The following is a 22,393-nucleotide window of genomic DNA, read 5'->3' as shown; positions in this document are numbered from 1 at the left end:
GTCAGATTGGATTATCCACCAGAGGCGGGGTATAATGCGGGGTGCATGGTTCGGAAGATTCGTCGGTAGATTGCATCCGACCGCGCATTCTTGGAGTTTTTACTCCTTGGCATACGGAAGATGGGATCGGGTCTTGTCTGGTTCAGTAGAAATGATGCGTTTTCATTCTACTCATTCTTTGGAGCTTGGATAACGGTCCAGGCTTGAGGAAATTGCTTCAATCACCTTTGGATACGTTGGTCTGAGGAGACGGTGAGAGCCCAAGATCTGCAAGACCCGTAAGCGGCCCTCTGTGACAACACGCAATACTGCATGGGGCCTCGGCAATTGACTCGACTCCATTATTGCGACCCAAGGGAAACTTTAACGAGAGAAAAGCAAGATTTCATTGCTCGCTCTGAGCGTTTTGCTTTCTGGCACTGCCACCATGACTGATTCTTTTGTTACACTACAAACGTCATCCAGCACCGTTCAAGGGGTCCAGGATGAGCGGTTTGGACGACCCGTCTGGCATTTTCGGGGCATTCCATATGGCCGCATTCCGAAGAGATTCCACAAACCGGAATATGATGCGCTCCCGAGGGAACTAGATGCGACAAAATTTGGGTAATTATTTGGTGAATTCCGGCGAGTTCATGTATCAGTTCAGCTAATTCTCCCGTCTGTGGCCCAGTCCGCAATGTCCTCAGCCAAAAGTTGACGTTGGCCACCTCCTTCGTCTGCCGCGAAACGTGGAGAGTCCAACCATTGAAGAAGACGAATTCAACTGTTTGAACTTGAATATCTCTCGCCCATCGAGCGCAGACATAAAAGACAAAGGGCTTTTTCCAGTGCTCGTGTGGATTCATGGTATTATTCTTGGGCCTGTGAGAAATTCTGGGCTGAGACAGTTTCAGGCGGCTCTCAATGTGTGACATTTGCATCAGCTGCGAGCCCAGTGTGCGGTGGGTAGATATCTTCTAGCAATCTTGTCTGAGAATTGAGCTGACTTGTCCTCTGAGATCCCACAAGGTTTGTGGCCGAATCAGTCGACAACGATAAGCCCATTATCGTTGTCACCTTCAACTACCGCCTCAATATCTTTGCCTTTGGGGATGGTGTAGGAGAAAGGAATCTCGCCCTCCAAGACCAAAAGCTGGCTCTCCAATGGGTATCGGATAACATTCAAGATTTTGGCGGCGATCCGGTGAGTAAACAGGCCCCCTTGCTCATCACAGTGCCCCCCCGCGACTAAAGCTGCTCGCAGAAGAAAATTACACTTGCCGGTGAAAGCGCAGGTGCTGTATATGTCCACGCACATGTGTTATCCAAGACAGCCCCGAAATCTGTCTACCAGGCCATATTGGCATCAGGCTCTCTCCATCTGTCGCCTCCCCAACCACTGGAAGTTGGACAGGGTCTTTTGAAACGGATTAAAACCGAGCTGCAAGCCAGAGGGGACACAATGCATGACGGTAGTGCAGACTCGTTAGTCCAGGCGTTGATCAACTGCGGAGTAACCTCTATGTGGCTTCAGGAAGAACCCGACCTCGATGATTGGGAGAATAGAACGGAAAACATCGATGGAATTATTATATCCGATGTGGAATATGAGGTTGGTCCACAGCTATGAGATCAAGAAGTTGTTGCTAACATGATGGACCAGTCTGCTATATGGCGGAGTGGCGTTGACCTTCTGAAGACGGAAGAGATTGTTGAAATCATCCGTGACTGCTCACAAGACGCCCCCAAGCTTAAAGAACTGTATCATATCTACCCTGAACGGCCTGTTTCTTCTAGACTTGGAGTTCTCGACCTTATCAACGACACAAGATTCGCCCTTCCCGCATTGGAGATTAGCGAGAGATGGCGCAGAAACAACAAGAGGGTTTACCAGTACATAGTAGATGAAGCCAACCCGTGGCAAGCATCTAGTCGCGCTCATCACGCCGTGGATCTCATCTTCTTATTCGGTGGGATCGATCTGTCTTTCAATCCTGGCGCCGATAGAGTCGGGAAGGAGATGCGTCAAGCGTGGATGACATTCATGTATGGGGGTAGTCCATGGCCAGAATCATCTATCCAGGCCTATGGTCCATACGGAAATGTGGAGGAACTTGATGTGCAAAAGTACAAGGCAAGGCGTCGAGTTCATTGCTTTGACTATTTACGGACAATGGGGACCGCACAATGCCGACTGTTGAGTGGTAGACTTGGGGCTGGCAGAGTCAGTTTATTGAATTGATATATAGTCTGATACTATCTGAACGCAAATTTCGAATGACAGTCCAGATTCCCCTGGCTTCGTAGTCCCACGGAACATGGAGAATAGCTGGTAGCGCGATGTGGCGCAAATTATGATCTACGACTTTCGAAAACACTGTCAACTCAAAATTTACTGTGAATTACAACCCCTCTTTCAACAACTGCCTATGGTCCTGGAAAGTAGGATTGAGTTCTGGCCCCTTCTGATGACACGTCGCCAGCATACCTCCGATGGTGCCGAGAAGAGCCGGGTAAGAGTGTCTCTTGATAAAGTCTCGAACTCTTCGGCCAAGATATCTATGGACGAATCACAACCTCTCTAAAAACAACAATTCCCTTGCAAACACGTCCAATTCTGTACCACGACTCCACTGGGATAGTCATTCCTATTCGCTATCATGGCTGCGCCCATTTCGAGCCCGCAATGTGTACCTTCATCTGATACTGATGTTGGGTACGTCGATGGAAAGAGAGTGGGTGATACTATCAAGTATCCAGATACACCCTTCTTCCGAGGACCTCTTCAGCCATCCAGACTTGAATGCGATGTGGTGGAGCTCGAGATCTCCGGCAACCTCCCCAAGGACATCAACGGCACATTCTTTCGCGTACAGCCTGATCCCAGGTTTCCTCCCGTGTACGAGGAAGATGTCAACTTTAGTGGCGATGGGATGGTCAGCGCAATTCAGTTCCGCAATGGCCACGTCGACTTCAAGCAACGCTATGTGAGAACCGACAGATTCAACGCCGAAGACAAACATCGAAAGGCCATGTTCGGAAGATACCGCAATCCATACACCGACAATGAGATGGTCAAAGGGATCATTCGAACTGTTTCAAACACCAATGTGTACTTCTGGCGCGGTACGCTCCTGGCCTCGAAAGAAGACGGACCTCCTTTTGCGATGGATCCAGTTACCCTCGAAACTCTTGGTCGTTACGATTTTGAAGGCCAAATGAAAGCCCCCTGCTTCACAGCGCATCCAAAGATGGACCCAGACACTGGGGAAATGGTTGCCTTCGCATACGAAGCTGGTGGCAACGGCCACGACGCTTCTTGCGACATTGCGGTCTGGACTTTCGAGCCCGAGCATGGGAAACTGACGCATGAACGTTGGTACAAAGCTCCATTTTGCGGCATGATCCACGACGCTGCTTTGACCAAGAATTACTTGATCTTGCCCATGACTCCTCTCAAATGCGAGTTAGATCGTCTGAAGAAGGGTGGCAATCATTGGGCATGGGACCCGAACGAAGATCAATACTACGGAATTGTGCCTCGAAAAGGTGACGAGGACATCATCTGGCTGCGAGCAGACAATGGTCAGTGTTCCCTTTACTTAGTGACTCGATTCACATATTGACAAGAACCAGGCTTCCATGGGCATGTTGTTGGGGCATACGAAGATGAAAACGGTCACATCGTGTGCGACTTGACCGTAGCCGACGGCAATGTTTTCTTTTGGTGGCCCCCGGATGAAGCAGCGGCTGGACCTCATTCCATGCAAGCCAAGGCGCGACAGAAGCTGATTTCAGACACTTTTCGTTGGGTGTTTGACCCGAAGAGCAAGACAAACACAAGAGTGACACCTTTCAAGAAGTACGGAACCAACGGAGAGTTTTCGAAGCAAGACGAACGCTTCCTCACAAAGCCCTACAATCACTTCTGGCAGTTACAAATGGATCCCACTCGCCCCTACGACATTCAACGCTGTGGACCACCAGCTGGTGGACTATGGAACGTTCTCGGCCACTACAACTGGGAGACGGAGATCAAGGACGCCTATTTTGCAGGCCCGACTTGCACGTTTCAAGAGCCCGTCTTCATCCCCAGAGAAGGATCCAAGGGTGAAGGAGATGGGTACCTGGTCGCAATTCTCAACCACCTGGATGTTCAAAGAAACGACATTTTAGTGTTTGACGCATTGAACCTGTCGCAAGGCCCACTCGCGGTGGTGCATCTGCCACTTCGGCTCCGGATGGGACTTCATGGGAATTTTGTGGATCAGCGGGAGATTGAAGAATGGGAGAAAAGGAGGAGCAAGAACGGGGATGTTGGGCCGGCAAAGATTGCAACTGAACCGCTGCCTTGGCAAGTTGAAGAGGCGAGGGCCGAGAAACAATGAGGGGCAGTCAGTGTGGGCGTGGCATATGGAATGCCTGGGGTCAGAACCACCAAACTATTGTTACGTTCGCTATTATCCAAGTCTATTTACCAGATCTTGAAACCGAACTAGGCATCTAAAGCGTGGCGTAGCTATCACATGGGAACTCCAATACTCCCGATTATCCCCTCCATCGCATCGGCTCCATCGCCCCGATGACAACGGAAATAGCCTCGTCAGCCGCCGCATTCACGAATGACACCGAAGCGCGGGGTAGCGCCTTGGCAAGCGGGAAACCATCTTCCAAGAACCTGTATGAATAGCCACTCCTCCACCGGACGAATTAGAGCAGACCTCAAAGCCGTGACAAACACTTTACCAATCAATACAATGGCCAACGAAATCAGCGAGCTCAAGCGTACCGTGGAACTCCTTCGGAACGAGGTTACTCGGTTAAGTGGTAGGTACAGTTTGACTGTGACATTACGTACTGGCTGACAAGGTATGGCAAGACCAGGAAGAGATTCGAAAGCTGCAGTACAAATATGGATACTACTTGGACAAGTGCTTGTATGAGGAGGTGAGTAACACTACTATCAGTTCTACCAACCCCTACTAATTGTGTAGGTGGTAGAGCTGTTTTCCACCAGCCCAGAGGCCTACGTGCAGTTTCTAGGCGGACGATACTTGACCAAAGAAGGAGTCAAGAGACTCTATGTTGATCGATTCTCCAAGGGTTTTGTTCAGAGAAATGGTCCTGTACACGGATTCTTGCTTGATCATCCCCAGATGCAGGGAATCGTTGATGTTGAGTACGGCACAAGCTCAGACGGGATTATTGCTAGAGCCAAGGGTCGTTTTCGTTCTCTGATGCAAGCTGGTGTCCACATTAGCCAGGCAGAGAAGCATCCGCGAGGATTCTGCCAGTGGTTTGAGGGTGGCATCTACGAGAACGAGTATGTCAAGGAAGCCGATGGGAAGTGGCGCATCCTTCGTCTTCGATACTTTCCCTTCTGGCATGGAGATGTTGAAGACGGATGGTCAAAGAAGACATCCGGTTTCGTCCCATTCCCCAAGACGACGTTTCCCGAGGACCCTACGGGACCCAACGAGATTGTATCGTCGGATCAGCAGATGCTGTGGCCAGACACGAGAGTCGTACCCTTCCATTATCAGCATCCTATTACTGGGCAGCAGGTTAAGGATGAGGATATGCAGGCTCCTGCTTTTGGAGAGCCGGCTAAGGATGCACTTCCTGCTTTAAAGCTAGAGTAGACATATCATAGATGCATTGTTTCTGCTGAACGCCTTACAACCGCATGTCTGCCCCATTATGGTCGTCTTCCTGTCAAAGCCCCGTTCTGCGACCATCCGATAGCTATCACCTGTGCCACTCTAACCCCATAGGCCATTCCGCCTAGGTATATGAACTATTTGAAAAGCCTCCACTGCCACATACGACCATACCCACTGGAAAACTCAGGATCCCGTCTGATCTCCCATGTATAAGCCGGTGAGGGGTGGATTAGTAGTTGGATCGGTGACGACCAACGAATCCCCACTGTTGTATGTTTTTTGCTGGCCTCATTGTCTGTAATATTTTTTTTGTTTGCCCTTAGTTTGAAAGAAATAACGATGCAATGTTTCAATTAACCGTGTCCTTGTGAAATGACTCAACCGTGACATGAGCGCCAAACTCCGTCGGTCACCTGTGACCCATTCTGTTCCGTCTCATCTAACAGTAGTCATCTTTACCTGCGCCGCCATCGTTGCAGAACCTGTCACAATGGCTGATGTATCGGATCCACCCATGACCACCTTCGCCGCACTTGAAAAGACCATGGTAGATGTCGTACTCCTCGCTAGGGTCGCTAGAGTCTCCAACTCTCGCAAGTTCCGCAATGATCTCAGCCTTGTAGTTACCTAAGTCCCAAGAATCAGAATCCCAGCTGATTATAAGATGTCAAGAGCCTATTGGGAGCAATAGCACCTCGCCTCAAAAGGTTGTAACCACAGTAGACCAGGCCGTCCGTACAAGCTGCGGCGATTGTAAGAGTTGGGAAGAGAATTGCAGAGGCAATGGTGAGAGCAATGAGTTTGACCATTTTGACAAAGAATATCTGAGAACAAGGTGACTGCCGGGGCTATAAAGCTCGATGTGATAAGAGATGTTGACTTGTTGAGACATTTCGCTTCACCGACAATCACACTCTACTTATATGCTGCCTCGAAAGTATGGTTCTATCACCAAGACAGCCAAGTAGCCTACGTGCTTTGGTTGCCTCTCAATACCGGCCGGCATTGGCTTATGTCTTGCATATCATCGGGGTTCGCCGTCGGCAATATCTTGTTCGCCGATTACCTTCCCGCTGACTGGCGTTCAAGACCTGTGCACACAAGCAGTCAGCCCCAGTCGGAGGTCAGGTTCGACCTATGATAGGTCAATGAACCACTAAATCATTATCTCACGGAGGAAACACTTTTACTTGGGCGGAAAGAGATTGAGTAATTTACTACAGGGTTAGCATTGGTGCAACACAATGGAGGTGCTTTCGGGGTCACCGAGCTGCACATTGAAACCGCTTGTCAGCATTACCGAGTCGAGCATCCAAGATGAACGTATGTGAAAAGAAACTTATTGTAAAACAAAATGTCTTATCAATCCTTCGGAGAGTGTCCCGGCCGCTCAACCCGATCTCTGCAAACCGCACCTGACGCGCGCCTCAAGTGTCAATCTATCCCGTTCGACCACCGCGTTTGGATCCTTCCGCACAAGTCCCATTGCTACAAGAAAGAAACAAGTCGCTTGTAAAGCAAGAATAACGCCAAGGGCGACGGTTATGCAAACCAGAGCTATAGGAAGGCGGGCGACCTGTACGGCTCTGCGAGTGCTCTCCTCCTCATTCTGTAGAGGCTCGAATATGCCAGCAAGATAAGCCACGGCCATCTCAATAACAGACGCGGACACTTTTGAAGCTACTTCGGACGCGCTGCGAGAGGTGACGGCGGCCAGTCGAAGACTCTCGTAGATTTGGTTCTGGGCAAAGTTGAGTGCGAGGGGATCGGCCACGACATACGAGGGAGCGTCGTCAGCCATGGTTGCGATGAGTGTCTCGGGGACGATAGTTCCGTTTTGGACGGAATATGTGACGTTGTAGACGTTGACACTGCAGTCAAGAAGGATTGAGATGGCACCGCCCACCATCTTCACCACCTCGGAATCGCTCGACAGGTGGGTTTCGGTCTCGTCGACGACACTCTAGACCCAGTAGTTGAAAGGGTTGGGGGTTCTGCCAGGTCCTAAAATCACATTCCCAGCCCACGATTTACCGACGGAAAGATAGTCATCGCCGGCGCTCTCGTCAGGGGGGCAGAAATGCACAACCCCAGTGTTGTTAATGCTGCTGAGTCGTAGCCTACACTCTTTCCCTTTTGACCGGCATTGCGTGCTGACACCAAGGGTCTTGGATGAGTAGTCGAGTGCTCCGTTGATATTCTTGGGCGCTAGCAATGCGATTTGGTTCTATACAAAGCGTTAGAAGTTGGGCTATATGTATTTCGCACTACATGATGGAAACCCACCTGACTATCGTAAAGAACTTGATTCAAGCTGGACGCATTGTTGACAGTCCGGATACTCTCGGTCGAGTTGGTGAGAACGAATCCACCAGTAACAGGTTCTACTCCACAGGAGTAAGACACACCGTTTGACATGCCTTTCGTATCCAAACACCTATCTGGCAGGACCCTTCCAAAGTGCTGCATGGGGACTTTCACAGGAGTGATGATGTCATGCGTCTCCATCGAGGCGAGGGCGGCTAAAAGAGTAACAAGCCCAACAAATAAGAGGTGGGAAAATGCAACCACTGAGAGAACCGAAGTTGTCAGGGTAAGGTATTCCCCGAGCTCGCTTCTTGGTCCACCTGGAAAGTGTCGTAATAACCCTAGACCTCTTATGGAGGACTCAGTCGGCTTGCAAGCGTGCCAGAGTGCCATCAACGCAGTCATGGGGCTAGCGAAGAAAAGATGCGAAGTGATGGTGCCTTGCTCATCTGAAACCGTCGACACCCCATGGTTCCAATAGCGGGACATGCTTGCACGGTAGCCAACCCAGTAAGAGCAGAGCTTCATGATGTGACCAATGTTCCATGGTGCGACGAGAGCAGCCACCTGAAGCGGCACCAAAAGACGCGTCGCTTCGTATAGCACTAGGATGTACTGGCTGCTTGTATCCACGGAGTTTGATGCGAGTAGGGCGATGAACGTCACAACAGTAACGACTAGTGGCACAACAGATAAGAGCCACAGCCGTCTGATATCCGAGTAGGCCCGCCGTACGTCGTCGCTGGACGAGCCATGTTGGTTGCCCAAATTGGTCATCATCGTCGCTTTATTGTGTCGTGCGGCCGAGGCTGTGGGTGCCGATGTAAATTCGGCGTGCCTGTCGAGGAGAAATACTCACCCCTTAAATTGAAGGGCGAGTTCACCCACAATATCTCATCATTCTCAAATTAGCCATTTTGCCGCATTCTAGGTGTGATCGAGAATCAATAGTTGAAGCCATCTTTTCTCTGATTCGTGACATGTTCCTCAGCCTGCTTCGCCAAGATGCTTGTAGTGGTCTAGAACGGCTGGGCAAATAGCCGACCTCAGCTGAAAGTAAACTGTGCCCCAATCAAAAGATTTGTCTCGCAGAGCCAAACTCAATCAAGAGCCGACAGTGTGGCAAATATCAAATGAGGATGGCGTCCAGTTGCAGCCTCATAGCCTGATCCTAATCTCAGGTTTGAGACCAGCTTACTATTTCAGAAGGAGAAATGGTGCAAGTAATAACAGATGAGGAGGAGATATGAGATTCACAAATGGGAAATCGAGGTTACATCTATTCGTTGCTCTGGGTACTATGGTTCAAGTGGGAGCTTAAACAGCTTGATTGCATTGGACCTGCCCACAGCCTGCTTTTGGTCCTCCGGGAGTTCTGCACCCTTCCACCAGTCTTGGGCTTCTTCAATTGTGTCATATGGGTAATCTGCCACTATTATTAGAAGGCTGCTCTTCATAGAGCTCAGGGACGTACCGATTGAAAACATGCATCTCTCAACTCCTAGCTGCTCAACACAGAACTTCATCACGTCGGTGGAAAAGTTACCCGAGGTGGTGATGGAGACGTTGTGCTTCAGATAGTAGCTGTAGTCATGCTTCGATGGCCTCGTGGCCTTCTTGACGGGCTTATTATACCAATGGTCAGCTCGCCAGAGGTTGAAAGGAATACTGGCAATAAGTGTAAGCAGAGATGTCTCTAGAGTAAGTAAGCACATACCCTTCTCCCATGTGCCCAATCACCACTTGCACTCGGGGGAACTGATCAAAGATGCCGCTCGAGCACAATGCGTAGATGTGGAAGCTAAGGTCCAAGTGAAACTGAACAGCCGCTCCAAGAATCTGCTTTCTGGGTCCAAATTTCCCGTCTGGTTGTAGTTCCGCATCGATTGGATATCGGGGATGCAGATAAACTGGCACGTCCAGCTCTTCGACAACTTTCCAAAAGGGAAGATACTCTGGAGTATCATAATACTTCTTCACACTGGAATCAGGCCCTGCGCTCTGGAAGTCGTTGATCAATGCACCAAACATTCCCAATTCTTTGACTGCTCTCTTGAGTTCGGCCGCTGCTTCAGCGGCATCATGCATAGAAAGCGCGGCCAGTGCTCCAAATCGCTTGGGGTTTTCTGCGACTTGTTTTGCCAACCAGTCGTTCGACCTCACAGCAAGATTAGCTGCTTTCACGGGGTCGAACTCTCCCTGGCAACCGGGAGACGTGAGTGAAAGCAGCATATAGTCGACGCCATTGGCATCCATTGCCTTCAGACGTTCATCATGAATATCGGCTAGCTTTCTGGTGAGAGCGTGATGCTGAGTTTGCCCTGTTTGGTTGGGGGCGTAAATGTTGGCGGTTTGTGAGAGCCATTCCAGGTCTTCGGGATTGACAACGGCTTCTTCGATGGCTACTGTTCCTTTGGCCATTATTTCGGTGGATAGAGTGAAAAATTTGGAATTGGGTGATGGACTTGTATCGAAGGATAGACAGTCAGACTCAAAGTGCTTGGGTGTTATCGAGTTACCCGTTTCTCTATAAGCTTACAAACGTCAACAATCGGTAGATGTGCCCTCCTGTCTCGGAATAGTGCTAATAATGCCAAGGATATCGGATCGATAATTCCGATGACCTCTACCGATACCGAGAGGGGGGACCTAATCTCAAACGAGATGATCAATAAACTGGGGTATGGCATCGGTTCAGAGAGCACGGGATTCGGACATGCCAGCCAGGGTTTCGACAACAAAGTTCCGATTAAGAATACTCTGGCTTGTTCTAAAACTCTAATTTACATGTTGTGACTATCGGTTACATCGCATACAGAAATCAACCCCAGGTAATCAAGCTCTCTCATGTCCCTGGTACAAAGCTACAATCCACCGTGCTATCAACCACAGAAAGCATCTCGTCCAAATTCGGAATGTGAAAGTCCGGGAAAAACGTCCTACCATTTTGTTAGTCTGTTTAAACACTGTGTAAAATGGTGAAGTGCACTCACGGCTCTCCCTGCTGAGCAAAGTCTAAGAATATTAGACCAGCAGGTTGATCATCAACTAGATTCAGTCCCGGCTCGCTGCTAAGAACGCCAAATTCCCGTAGCTGAGCTATCACCTCTGGAAGTAACATTTTTGTCCAAAAGACCTGTTCCATACTCTGTAGGGTGTGAAGACACGTCTCAACATTTCTCATGTGGATCGAAGGGTCAGAGAGTTTCAGACCAAGGAGAAAGACCTGCATATCCTCGAGAATCGACCCACAATCGAGCAGGACCAAGCTGGATAGCAAGCCTCGCTCTCCGAGGAAAAGAATCATCTCTAGCGACTTTTGCGCTGCATCTAGACATCTGGCACTGAAATCTTGAAACGACTTCTGCTTTGGGCTCTGTCCTATGTTGTCCTCTTTCAGAGCGCTGTAGAGAAGGAACGGCCGCGTGGCGTAGATCATGGCACTCCAATATCGGAGGTGCAAAACTGCAACTGAGCGCACATGGAACCTGGCAACTTGATTTGGGTGACGGAGGTGGAACGGGATTTCAGAGTACCAGTTCTCGAGGTCAGAGACCGCTTTGGAGACGGCGTTTATTGAAATGGGCGCCGATTTTGCTGTTGGCTTTTGATACAGAAGCCTTGTGAGACCACGTCGAAGATGAGCTAGTTGACAAGAAGTTTCGAGATAGTCGTGTGGCATACTAGATCCCGGACCCAGAAGCTACTACAGTTAGAATGGCACATGAAGAGAAAGGACGGAAGAGCCCACCTGTTCACACGGAGACTTGGGCAAGTCCGGAACGATGCTTTGATCAATGGCCGGCGGGTTCCCGTAACAGAGAGAAGTGTCAAGATCGAGGATGTAGAGAGTGGAGAAGAGCCTCAAGTCGATTTGTTCTTGCAAGTCAACGCGAGAGCTCTCATCTCGAACATGCCATCCAAGTGTAAAGGCCACCCTGGCAGCGGCACCGATGTACACATATGCCGTGCTTCCAAACATGGAACACGAAAGTGCAAGGCCCTAGATTCGTCCGTCAGTCTATGCCAATGTGAGTAGGCCTTGGTCAGTCTTACGAGGAGACAAAGTGCCCGCACGCTATCCGAGTCGGCATCATCAAACAACGCTGGAACCACAGCCTTGGCCAATGTAAGATACGTGACCGAAGGCCTCATGGCTGTATCCGACCACTCCTTCTGCATCTCACTTTCGCATGTAATGGCAAGGATCGAGTACAAGCTGCATAGCGCAGCGGGAGTTGCAGCCGTAGCATCGCCAGCATATATCCGATCTAGGGTGGCGTGTAGCTGCTCGGCCGAGAAGAGCCAGTACACGGCATGTACCTCACGGAAGAACCGAGCTATGCAGTTGTTGCAGAGCTCTCTGTGGGGTAGGTTGACCTGACGAGGAGTCCGCTTCACTCCCAGCGATGACTCCGGTAGTGGGGGAGGGATGGAGGGTGAGGCTGTGAGGGGAGCAATGATGTCACTATTTGGAGTATTCGGCTGACGAGGCTGTTTGATGGACCGGACGGCAGAGTGAAAGAGGTATGACGAGCTTGGTCCAACATGTCCTGACCAGTTGTCAGCGTCGTCAAGCGATATGCAGCAAGGATCGTGTACTCACTCTGAACACCTTTCGAGTCGACTCTTACACGTCCAACTTCTTGATAAAGCTCAGAAATCTCGTTTGTAATGTCTGAGCTCTCATTAACACTCTCTGGTGCGGTTGATTGAGGACTGACGATGGGATAACTAGGAGTAATGCCATCGCTTGCTGAAGGTGTAATTGGATTATCCAAGGCGCTGTTTTCCAGTGATTTCACAAATGCTTTCAAATTCGGAAGATTAAGCTCAGTGTTGGGCAAGAAATGCTCAAGAATCTGTGTCATGTAGCGAAACTCTTCCTCAGAGACGCGGTAGTATGGACGCTGTCGTCGCCGCGATGGGTCCAAATGACAGGGAGCCGAGATGCTGGCACAAAATTGACAGGGTCCGGGAACTGCATGACATGTTAGGACCCTCGCTCAGATCAAATCGTGAAGCAATTGTAAGACAAACCTGGATCGACACACTTCACGTGTCATTGTTACTCGGTCAGCCTGTTGTCCTCTCACATGTTGATGCATATTGGCCTCACCTTTGTTTTTCTCGCCTTGCACCTGTCGCAGCTCATGGCCGCCCGGCGCTTAGTCCTGCGGTCACTGGTCTCTTGAGGCGTCGACATTGTTCGAATAAGCTTGCATCCGAGCAAAACATCGACATGGGGGGAGCGTCCTCCATCAACCCTCATGAACCTGAAGCCTTACCCGTCTCCTCCTCAAGTTCCCTCGGCCCGTATCCAACTGCCGCGCTCTTGGTTTCACTGCATTCCCCCGCAAATTGAAGCGGGGGTGGCGGCATGATGGATCTTAGATCCGTTGCCGTCTTTGGCTTAAGCCATGTCACATGGATTGCCGAACACCTCAGCATACATAATTAACGAGTAATAATGGCGCTGGAAATCCGGGGTGGCTCCTCCATTGTCTCGTTAGCAAGCGATTCTCTGCCTCTCATCGTCTCTCTTCCCTAGGATCATATCATCAACCGACACAATGCCAGCGCCACTAACACTCAACACCCCCAAGATGCTCATCGATGGCAAAGTAAGTGCATGAGTCGTTCCAGCCAGTAAGACACACGTTATTGACACCTCTTGATCAGTTGGTTGGGGCCTCAGACGGAGCCACTTTTCCCCTCTTCAACCCGGCTACCGGTACCCAGACTGCGGAGGGTAAGACACCACCATCTTGGCAATGCCCACTGGACTCGCTGCTAACGCTAGCCTGCGTCGATAGTTCCTGAGGCAACCGAGCAAGATGTCAACACGGCTGTCGCTGCTGCGAACCGCGCATTCCCCGCCTGGTCGGCTCTCGATCCGGCCAAACGTGGCGCATGTCTGAAGAAGCTGGCCGCCTTGATCAGAGAGCACAACGATGAGCTCGCTCTTCTTGAGGCCCAGTCTATGGGTCGCCCTGTCGACGACTACTTTGAAGGCTTTGCCGCAGCTGGCAATTTTGACCACTATGCTGAGGCCTGGTCTCAGATTCAGGGCACCGCCTCGCTGAACACGCCGGGATATGTCACGATGACGCTGCGTCAGCCGTATGGCGTTGTTGCTGCCATTATTCCCTGGAATGTGCCTGTCCTGTTCTTCTCCAGCAAGACTGCGCCCGCTCTCATCGCCGGTAACACAGTGGTGCTGAAGACGAGCGAGAAAGCTCCTCTTGCTGCGGCCAAGGTCGCTGAGCTGGTCCATAAGGCCGGGTTCCCCCCGGGTGTCTTCAACATTATCCATGGCCACGGCCTGCCTTCTGGCGCAGCACTCGCTGCGCACATGGATGTTAGAGCACTGAGCTTCACTGGCTCAGGCCGCACTGGACGCCTCATTCAGGAAACCGCTGCCAAGACGAACTTGAAGAAGGTTATTCTTGAGCTCGGTGGCAAGTCTCCCGTCATTGTTTTTGAAGACGCAGATCTTGAGTTAGCCGTCAAAGACACAATGCGCAGTGTTCAGTTCAACAGTGGGCAAGTCTGCATGGCCAACTCGCGAGTTTATGTTCAAGATACCATTGCCGATAAGTTCATCGCCGCGTGCAAACAAAACCTTGCAGCTGTCAAGGCAGGCGATCCTACGAAGCGTGGCACTGTCCACGGTCCTCAGGCCGACAAGATTCAGTATAACAACGTTCTCAAGTTCATTGAGGAGGGCAAGAAGTCTGGTACCCTTGCCCTTGGAGGAAATGGCAACCTTGAGAGCACCGGAGGCTTCTTCATTGAGCCAACCATCTTCCTGAACACGCCCGAGAACGCAAAGATCATGAAGGAGGAGGTCTTTGGTCCTGTCGTCAACATCAACGTTATCAAGACTGAAGAGGAAGCGATTCGCAAGGCCAACGATACAGAGTTCGGTCTGTACGCTGCAGTCTATACCAAAGACATCGACCGCGCCATGAGAGTTTCCAAGGAACTCAACTCTGGTTATGTCGGAATCAACTGTACCAGTCCTAGCACCGCGAAGGATTTGCCTTTTGGAGGATACAAGGCGTCGGGCCAGGGTAGAGAGGGTTGGCAGCATAGCATTGATAACTTTTTGGAGACCAAGAGCATCATGATGAAGGTTGGGGCGAGCGATTCTAAGTTGTGAGAGGAGGTTCAGACAGAGCAAGTTTATAATGAAGCCATGCACGAGACATTCTGCCCACTATTGATCCAGTGACTCCTATTTTTCAAATAAAAACCAGTCATACAAAATTATACACGGTTTCAATTACTGAACAAGTCCCTTATTCTCGCGTAAACAGAATGCCCTAGGTCTGGCAGCAAGGAACATGGTTTTTAGGTCAACAGGTCATCTTGGGACTTCTTTCACAACAGGGCGCTGGGCATAGGAACAAAAGCGTCCATTTCTCGATGCAATGCTAACTCTGATGCTAAATGAAATTGCAAAATGCGGCCTATCTACCCATCTCAGTTCACTACCGTAGCCTTGGCTACCCCTTGATCCAAGAAAGTCTCGGCTTTGTCTGTAACCGGACGTGTCTGCTCCTCAAGGACGCTATCAAAATTCTCCTCTGCATACTTCTCAGCGTCAAACCCATGGATCCAATCTTCTCTGGGAAAGCCAATGCTGGAAGGGTTCTCCTTGACCTTGGCCCAGTCTGTCTTGTGCCACAGGTCGCGCGTCGACTCGCCAGTCTTTTGGACGGCCCTTACACGATCGTATCTGCAAATTCTGGTTAGCTCTGTCTTGGGAGTCTCTTCCAACAGGTTGGCATCGTCTTACCTCAAGCCTTGGTGTGTTCGCAGAGCACCAGGGACATTTCCCTTCCCTGCGCGCTTCAAGCAGACGGCGATAGTGACACCATCCTCCATCGCCTGAGTTGCGCCTTGAGCACTCGTTGGCAAGAATGGGTGAGCTGCGTCACCAAGAAGAGCAATGCGGCCCTTCTTGCTGATCCAGGTTGGCAAGGGATCCCGATAGACGAGCTTCCAATCCACAACAGACGGCGTCTTCTCGACAATGGCTCGGCAAGTCGGGTCCCAGTCCTTCAGCACCTCCAACACCTCTTCAACCTTGCCAGGGAATGACCATGACTCGTCAATATCGTGATCATCTTTGTGTGTCAGGACCCAACAGCAGTCCTTGCCGCCCTTGAGCGTGGAGAAGAGGAAGTGGCAATCCTTTCCAACCCAACCGTTGAAGGTATCGCCGTTCTCACAGAACTCCTTTGTCCGCGGGTCCTTGATCATGTCTTTGTTGGAGAACCTGCGATTTACTGGTTAGCATCCATTCCCATGTGCGATATCGATGTCTTACCAAGCTCTCCAAACAGCGTAGCCGCTGCTCTTGGGCTTGTCGAAATATCCCAGAACAAGCTCCCTGGCCTTTGAGCGGACACCATCGGCTCCAATCACGACGTCGCCAAGAATCTGAATCATCTGTCAGTAAGCCGCCTTCAGGGGTCAGATCCACAGGGTATTCAGCTCACCTTCTTGCCACCCTTGAGCACAATTCCAGCGCCCGCCTCGGTCTCAAAGTACTCACTCACCCGCTGGCCAAGGTGAATGGGAATACCTAGCTCATCGCGGGCGTAGTTGAAGATGACCTCATGCAGCTCACCTCTGTGGCCGTTCAACACGGGCGCATCAGGGCTGGGAGGTGCTCTCTTCTGGTGATAGACGACCTCTCCGGTGTCGTACTTGTGAATTCTGAATCCGTACTCCTGAATATCGATGCAAAGGGGACGGAGCTTTTCCACAATTTCTCCGTCGGACCATCTGTAAAAGATCCTTCCGGCATTGGCGCCAAAAGAGATAATATCTCCAAGAACCTTGAGCTCAGGAAAAGATTCATAGATCTCAACATCATGACCTTGTCGGTGGCATTCAATGGCAGCTGTCAAACCGCCAAATCCAGCACCGACAATGATGACCTTGATCCCCGACTTTGTTGAGGACATTGTTGTGATGAGTTGATCGAGTATGGTTGGATAAGACCCTGGCCTGTACAGAACCTTGCTTGCTGAGAACTGATATTAAAGCCAATAAATGCAATCTACATAATCTCGATTGCTCAAGGATTCGGGTATCAATTTCCTCTATTGCCGAGGGGGCGTTTTTCGGCGCCTGTCAAATTCCCCTCACTTCGGAACCATCGCGCCGATGGAGGCTGGCTTCTTGGCGACTCCATGGCATTGCCGAGGATGATAGTGCGAAGAGAGGGAACTTGTAGGGACTTATTGGTCGATTAATAGATAGGGGTCTTGCTTTGAGATGCATTGTCTCACAGCGCAAAGACACGTCACATCATGACCTCCAACTCTCAGTTTGACAACAAGACCACTGGCACGGAAGTAGCCGCAGCCTTTAGCGATGAGATTCGCGGAAAGAATGGTGAGTCTGACTCTATCCAGTAAGAGTTCATTCTTCTCACAGATTTTGATGATTTGTAGTTGTCATCACGGGTGTCAGTCCTTCCAGTATTGGTGCTTCTACCACCCTGGCAATAGCATCACAGGCTCCAGCCACGCTAGTCTTGGCCTCTCGCACCCAGTCCAAATTGGAAGCTGTGGCTGCTGAGATCAAGGAAAAGTATCCAACAGTCCTAGTCAAGATCGTTCTTCTGGATCTCTCATCCATTGAGTCGATCAAGGCGACAGCTACTGAGATTGCCGGTGTCTTGGACCACATCGATATCTTGATCAACAACGCTGGACTCAACCTCCAAACTCGCGATGCGGTCACAACTCCTGGTGGTATCAAGGTTGATCAGCAGCTCTTCACAAATCACGTTGGCCCATTCCTGCTCACAGAACTCCTCCTCCCAAAGATCATCAGTGCCGCGTCAAAAGGCCCAAAGGGAAGCGTTCGCATTGTCAATGTTAGCAGCCACGGCCACCGTTTGTCTCCAATCCGCTTCAGCGACTACGCATTTGAGAAGGACCTCTATAATGGGGTCCCGGAAGAGGAGCGACCTCCAACTGCCGTTATCCCAGGGTTTCTCCAAGCCAAGGACGGTTACCCCGGCTTCATTGGTTACGGGCAGAGCAAAGCGGCCAACGTGCTTCACTCTGTGGAGCTGACAAGGCGGCTCCAAAAGGCTGGAGCCAACGTGTCGGCACTATCGGTGCATCCGGGAACCATTGACACGGGTCTGACCCGCAGTCTAGACACCGAGGGGCGAGGGACCATGGGGGGAACAGCGCCAGGGGGTGTCTGGAAGACGATGGATCAAGGAGCCGCAACAACTCTTGTCGCTGCTTTTGATCCGAAGCTCACAGAGGGATGGACAAAGCCGTACTGGTACTTGGCTGACTGCCAGCCAGCTGATGAGAAGTTGGCTGCTCATGCTCATGATCCTAAGGCGGCAGAGAAGCTATGGAGCGAGACGGAGAAGATGCTGGGTATCAAGTCTATAGTTTGAGGTTACTCTAAAGTATTATGAAGCCACAATAGATGTTCCATTTCTTTGGGATCCAATGTTTCCCTATAATCTGGGCGAGTTTTACTACCTTGACACATGTCGTAGGTTCTACCACTCGTACAGGGACTTGAATCAGGCCACTTCACAGATCTACACACGACGTTATCGAGATCCGAAGTGACATTTTTTGCTTTTGCAAAACCTTGAGGGTCACGAATGCCTGTAGGCTCAGAATTGCGGTGAACCATCAACCAACAAATCCACCAAGTGAAGCGAGACCCCCCCCTTGCCCCAGATCCAAGATCCGTATCCATCCCCCCGGTGGCGTTCCAAGATAAACACGCGCGTATAATCCATGCCTTCTCGGTAAAAATTGCTTAGAAATGTCAAGTACCCCATATGGCTGAGACCTCGTGACGTGCCAAGTTTCTTGTCGTTACTCCATTGCCATCGGATCAATGGTCCCTAGCGCGGCCAGCCTCCTCCTGCACCCCGCACGTCGGGTAACACTCGAATCTGCAATTTTTCATCTTTGAGCGAGATGAGTTGGTCTTTTCTCCACTTCCCCACGGGGTATTGCATGCCCCGGGAATGCGTGCGTTGGACACGGTCCCCTCGTCTTGAGATGGAGTATGTAAGGAACGTGCTCCGCAGATCCTTGACCCTTCAGACCTCAGCATCATCAACTTCATCAAAGAACAATACATTGAACTCGTTGCAATGTCGGATCCCTCTCAGGATACCATCCGGGCGCACTGGAAGTGCTTCGTCGCTTGCGGCATCATCGTCCTGTCCCCCTTCCAGTATGGGCTTGACTTTGGCTTAATCGGTGGCCTTCAGGCCATGCCTGGGTTCCTCAAGGTCAGTGATATCAGATCTATCATGTCTATTACCTTAGAGAAGATCCCATGATACTGACAGGCCATATTTGCAGATCTATGGCTACCGAGCACCGGAAACCGCGATCGGATGGAACATCTCGACTACTCGACAACAACTCATCTCATCCTTGATGACCCTTGGTGCTTTCATCAGCTCCAGTCTTGCTGGCTTCGCCGCTGCCAAGCTTGGTAGAAGGATGTGCCTCTGGATCGCATGTCTCCTCTGTGCAGTTGCCAACATCATTATGATGACTACAACCCACATTGTCCCCCTCTATATCGGCCGTCTTCTCATCGGTCTGGCCAACGGTTACTTCATGACCTTCTCTCAGCTCTACATTCAAGAGACTAGCCCCGCCAAGTATCGAGGTCTCTTCCTCAGCATCTTCCAGTTCTGCACCTCGTTTGTCAGTACTCTCCGCCTTAGAGTCATGATATCGATACTAACTGCTTCATAGGGCACCCTCATCGGTACCATCATCGACTGGGCAACTGCGAAGCGACCCGATAGATCCGCCTACCTCATCCCTCTTGGCATCATCTATGTCGTGCCCACGTTTCTTTTCGTCGCCATGATCTTCATCCCCGAGTCCCCTCGATGGCTCATTCTTCAAGGCCGCTACGACGATGGCCTCAAGTCACTCAAGTGGTTGAGGCCCGAAAATGCCGATGTTGACAAGGAACTCAACGAGATTCGCAACGCTATCAACAAAGAACAAGAAACCGCTAGCGGTGTTGGTATCTGGGACATGTTCAACAACCCTATCGACAGACGACGAACTCTGCTGTCCATTGGAGCTGTGGTCCTGCAAGCCGCCTCTGGGTCAATGTTCATCATTGGTAAGTATTCGAAGCCCATATCCAACACGCAGGGACAGAACTAACCATCTTGACAGCTTACAAGGCCTACTTCTTCGCCATGGCCAAGGTTGACGATCCTTTCGCCATGAGCAACGTCCTCAGCATGGCCGGTCTCATTGCCATTATTGCAAACTCCTTCATCGTTGTTCGATACGGACGTCGTCGTGTTCTCCTCATCAACGGACTCGTTATCTCCGGGTGTTTCCAGCTTATCATCGCCGTCACATACGACAAGAATCCTGGATCCCACGTTACAGGCCGTGTTTTGGTCGCCCTGTCGTGCCTGTACATGATGGCCTACAACGTAAGACCTCTTCCAGTGATAGATTGCATGCCTCTAACTCGTGTTTTTAGGGAATGATTGCCTCATACTCATGGCTTGTTGCGGGAGAGATGCCCTCTCAGCGCCTCCGCAGCTATACATTTGGCGTTGCTGCCGCTGTCGGCTTCCTTGGTGCATGGCTCATCACCTTCACTGCCCCCTACTTTATCAACCCAAGCTCCTTGAACTGGGGTCCACGATATGGCTATATCTGGTTCCCCTCTTGCATTGTTTCTGCTATCTGGGTCTTCTTCTTCCTGCCCGAGGTCAAGGGCCGCACCCTGGAGGAGATCGACGTCATGGTAAGCGCTTGCCCCATCCGCATTCGACGATGACCTCAGTAAGCTAACACAATTCTCCAGTTCAACAAGAAACTTCCTGCGAGGCACTTCCGAACCCACAAGCTCGAGGGCGAAGCCGGAGGCGAGGCCCAGGGCAAGTCAAGTGTCGAAGTCGAGGTCCACGAGGCCGAAAAGGTTTGAGGTCATGTCTCACAGGTTGGGGACCAACTTGGGGAGATTTGACATCAATTAATGTTTATTGAAGCCACCTGCATGGCAATTTGGGATTCTATTAGTTCTATGAGTAGTAGTTATCCTTCTTTCGAGCACTTTATCCTTACACCAGTGATTAGTAGTGCAGTTTTCTTGTGGAGCTTGTCCTGCTATGTGAATCATCATCCTCCCTAATGTCGACGGGAGAGCTAGCAACCGTAGTGTGCGTGGTTTTAATAATGCCACCGTCGGTTGCTCTATCTCGGATCTCCATCTCAATGTCGCTGTCCTGGTCACCAGCCTCGATTTGTGTTGTGTTGCCTTGCCTAAATGTCCCTTGGGCCCCTGAAAGACCATTGGAGAACTTGACCTTTGTCGTTCCTCCAGCGGTTTTAGACTTGTCCCCGGTTGAGGAATGTCGGTAGTAGATATCATCGGAGCCGTGTCGTCCGGTAGACCGCACAATCTTTGTGATCAACTCGGCCATCTTCATCTCAATCTGAAGTTTAAGAAGGTAACAAACAGGATGGAATGACAGGTACCTAGGTTATGTTAGGTCTAATGTTATAGGGAGAGTCAAGTCTGACTTACACCAAGCTACTCTTCATGGACATAAGGCCAACCAAGACAACCTGAAGGACGATGTCAGTGTCAAGCATTGAGGAGGAGCACATCGATAGTGACTTACATCCAATGACAGAGATACAAAGATAAGAACCAAATTCATTCGGTAAAGAGGCGTGTACTTGGTCAGGCCATTCTCAATCAGCCGTGACCGAACAAGGTATATAAAGTAGCCATTCAACGCCCCATCGACCAGGGCAAAGATGACCTTCTCGCAGCGGTCCCAAATCTCGTTGAGATGTACCCACGTGTCGTTGATCTGAAGTCGCGCTGGCATCCAAATGATAAAGACGCTGATGTTGATTGCCAATATGATAACAAAGACAAGCCACTTGAGCTTCGTGGCTTGCCCAGGTACCACCATGAGTAGGCCAAGGCGGTTGAGGATGATCTGGAGAAGGAACTGGACTTGCAATGCCCAGAACAAGGCTAAGAAGGTTAGGTGGGCACCAAAAACACAGGTCACGAGACATACCGACGCAGAAGTAGAAGCCGAAGCTATGGCTGATGTCAGTGGAAGAAAGGAAGATCAACACAGCATCGACTTGCCTTGGGTCTATGTATTGTCGTTGAAACCCCCAAGCCAGAGCACCAAGCACCATGCTGCTGAACCACACGGCCCACACCATGGCCACATATGCCGTGAGCCGTCGAGCACGCTTCCATGACCGCCAACTCTGCTTGCCGGCCTTACCCGCCGAAAAGACTGCAACGCCAAGAGAGAAGCCCCAGAAGATACTGGCGGTGTTCATATCGACCTCGCCGGGAACCTCCCGGACATAAGAGTCCGGGATCAGATATCCATACTTACCCAT

At 50.6% G+C, this 22,393-nt stretch overlaps 12 protein-coding genes across 12 annotated transcripts; 6 read left to right on the top strand and 6 right to left on the bottom strand.

The window, feature by feature from the left end:
* Positions 1 to 427: 427 nt before the first annotated feature.
* NCS54_00866000 (Carboxylic ester hydrolase) lies at positions 428 to 2,224 on the top strand (the record flags this gene model as incomplete). The annotated part of the gene is made up of 6 exons (XM_053154037.1): positions 428 to 606; positions 674 to 849; positions 897 to 944; positions 1,002 to 1,186; positions 1,247 to 1,594; positions 1,646 to 2,224. 6 exons carry the CDS (start codon positions 428 to 430, stop codon positions 2,222 to 2,224), a joined length of 1,515 nt encoding a protein of 504 aa, XP_053010012.1.
* A 418-nt stretch (positions 2,225 to 2,642) lies between these two features.
* Positions 2,643 to 4,370, top strand: NCS54_00865900 (Hypothetical protein; the record flags this gene model as incomplete). The annotated part of the gene is made up of 2 exons (XM_053154036.1): positions 2,643 to 3,567; positions 3,619 to 4,370. The coding sequence occupies 2 exons, from the start codon at positions 2,643 to 2,645 to the stop codon at positions 4,368 to 4,370; spliced, it is 1,677 nt and encodes a 558-aa protein (XP_053010011.1).
* Positions 4,371 to 4,739: 369 nt separating this feature from the next.
* NCS54_00865800 (SnoaL-like domain-containing protein) lies at positions 4,740 to 5,624 on the top strand (the record flags this gene model as incomplete). The annotated part of the gene is made up of 3 exons (XM_053154035.1): positions 4,740 to 4,809; positions 4,862 to 4,929; positions 4,977 to 5,624. 3 exons carry the CDS (start codon positions 4,740 to 4,742, stop codon positions 5,622 to 5,624), a joined length of 786 nt encoding a protein of 261 aa, XP_053010010.1.
* Positions 5,625 to 6,084: 460 nt separating this feature from the next.
* NCS54_00865700 (Hypothetical protein) lies at positions 6,085 to 6,454 on the bottom strand (the record flags this gene model as incomplete). The annotated part of the gene is made up of 2 exons (XM_053154034.1): positions 6,085 to 6,272; positions 6,340 to 6,454. The coding sequence occupies 2 exons, from the start codon at positions 6,452 to 6,454 to the stop codon at positions 6,085 to 6,087; spliced, it is 303 nt and encodes a 100-aa protein (XP_053010009.1).
* A 581-nt stretch (positions 6,455 to 7,035) lies between these two features.
* Positions 7,036 to 8,868, bottom strand: NCS54_00865600 (Hypothetical protein; the record flags this gene model as incomplete). Its single annotated transcript, XM_053154033.1, has 4 exons — positions 7,036 to 7,608; positions 7,660 to 7,872; positions 7,932 to 8,790; positions 8,837 to 8,868. The coding sequence occupies 4 exons, from the start codon at positions 8,866 to 8,868 to the stop codon at positions 7,036 to 7,038; spliced, it is 1,677 nt and encodes a 558-aa protein (XP_053010008.1).
* Positions 8,869 to 9,250: 382 nt separating this feature from the next.
* Positions 9,251 to 10,373, bottom strand: NCS54_00865500 (Amidohydro-rel domain-containing protein; the record flags this gene model as incomplete). Its single annotated transcript, XM_053154032.1, has 3 exons — positions 9,251 to 9,378; positions 9,427 to 9,620; positions 9,670 to 10,373. 3 exons carry the CDS (start codon positions 10,371 to 10,373, stop codon positions 9,251 to 9,253), a joined length of 1,026 nt encoding a protein of 341 aa, XP_053010007.1.
* Positions 10,374 to 10,797: 424 nt separating this feature from the next.
* Positions 10,798 to 13,158, bottom strand: NCS54_00865400 (Zn(2)-C6 fungal-type domain-containing protein; the record flags this gene model as incomplete). Its single annotated transcript, XM_053154031.1, has 7 exons — positions 10,798 to 10,891; positions 10,946 to 11,655; positions 11,704 to 11,955; positions 12,009 to 12,505; positions 12,559 to 12,933; positions 12,993 to 13,005; positions 13,072 to 13,158. The coding sequence occupies 7 exons, from the start codon at positions 13,156 to 13,158 to the stop codon at positions 10,798 to 10,800; spliced, it is 2,028 nt and encodes a 675-aa protein (XP_053010006.1).
* A 367-nt stretch (positions 13,159 to 13,525) lies between these two features.
* On the top strand, positions 13,526 to 15,117 carry NCS54_00865300 (Aldedh domain-containing protein; the record flags this gene model as incomplete). The annotated part of the gene is made up of 3 exons (XM_053154030.1): positions 13,526 to 13,576; positions 13,635 to 13,704; positions 13,769 to 15,117. 3 exons carry the CDS (start codon positions 13,526 to 13,528, stop codon positions 15,115 to 15,117), a joined length of 1,470 nt encoding a protein of 489 aa, XP_053010005.1.
* Positions 15,118 to 15,440: 323 nt separating this feature from the next.
* Positions 15,441 to 16,933, bottom strand: NCS54_00865200 (Hypothetical protein; the record flags this gene model as incomplete). The annotated part of the gene is made up of 4 exons (XM_053154029.1): positions 15,441 to 15,696; positions 15,757 to 16,239; positions 16,291 to 16,403; positions 16,463 to 16,933. 4 exons carry the CDS (start codon positions 16,931 to 16,933, stop codon positions 15,441 to 15,443), a joined length of 1,323 nt encoding a protein of 440 aa, XP_053010004.1.
* Positions 16,934 to 17,281: 348 nt separating this feature from the next.
* On the top strand, positions 17,282 to 18,396 carry NCS54_00865100 (Hypothetical protein; the record flags this gene model as incomplete). The annotated part of the gene is made up of 2 exons (XM_053154028.1): positions 17,282 to 17,366; positions 17,426 to 18,396. The coding sequence occupies 2 exons, from the start codon at positions 17,282 to 17,284 to the stop codon at positions 18,394 to 18,396; spliced, it is 1,056 nt and encodes a 351-aa protein (XP_053010003.1).
* A 720-nt stretch (positions 18,397 to 19,116) lies between these two features.
* Positions 19,117 to 20,942, top strand: NCS54_00865000 (MFS domain-containing protein; the record flags this gene model as incomplete). Its single annotated transcript, XM_053154027.1, has 6 exons — positions 19,117 to 19,257; positions 19,331 to 19,684; positions 19,736 to 20,117; positions 20,174 to 20,442; positions 20,493 to 20,762; positions 20,823 to 20,942. The coding sequence occupies 6 exons, from the start codon at positions 19,117 to 19,119 to the stop codon at positions 20,940 to 20,942; spliced, it is 1,536 nt and encodes a 511-aa protein (XP_053010002.1).
* A 148-nt stretch (positions 20,943 to 21,090) lies between these two features.
* Positions 21,091 to 22,393, bottom strand: NCS54_00864900 (Hypothetical protein; the record flags this gene model as incomplete). The annotated part of the gene is made up of 4 exons (XM_053154026.1): positions 21,091 to 21,496; positions 21,546 to 21,586; positions 21,643 to 22,007; positions 22,054 to 22,393. The coding sequence occupies 4 exons, from the start codon at positions 22,391 to 22,393 to the stop codon at positions 21,091 to 21,093; spliced, it is 1,152 nt and encodes a 383-aa protein (XP_053010001.1).

The sequence above is a fragment of the Fusarium falciforme genome, chromosome 6 (assembly GCF_026873545.1).
Source record: "Fusarium falciforme chromosome 6, complete sequence".
Classification (NCBI taxonomy): domain Eukaryota; kingdom Fungi; phylum Ascomycota; class Sordariomycetes; order Hypocreales; family Nectriaceae; genus Fusarium; species Fusarium falciforme.
The sequence above is the reverse complement of the archived record's forward strand: the minus strand, read 5'-3'. Positions and strand labels throughout refer to the sequence as shown.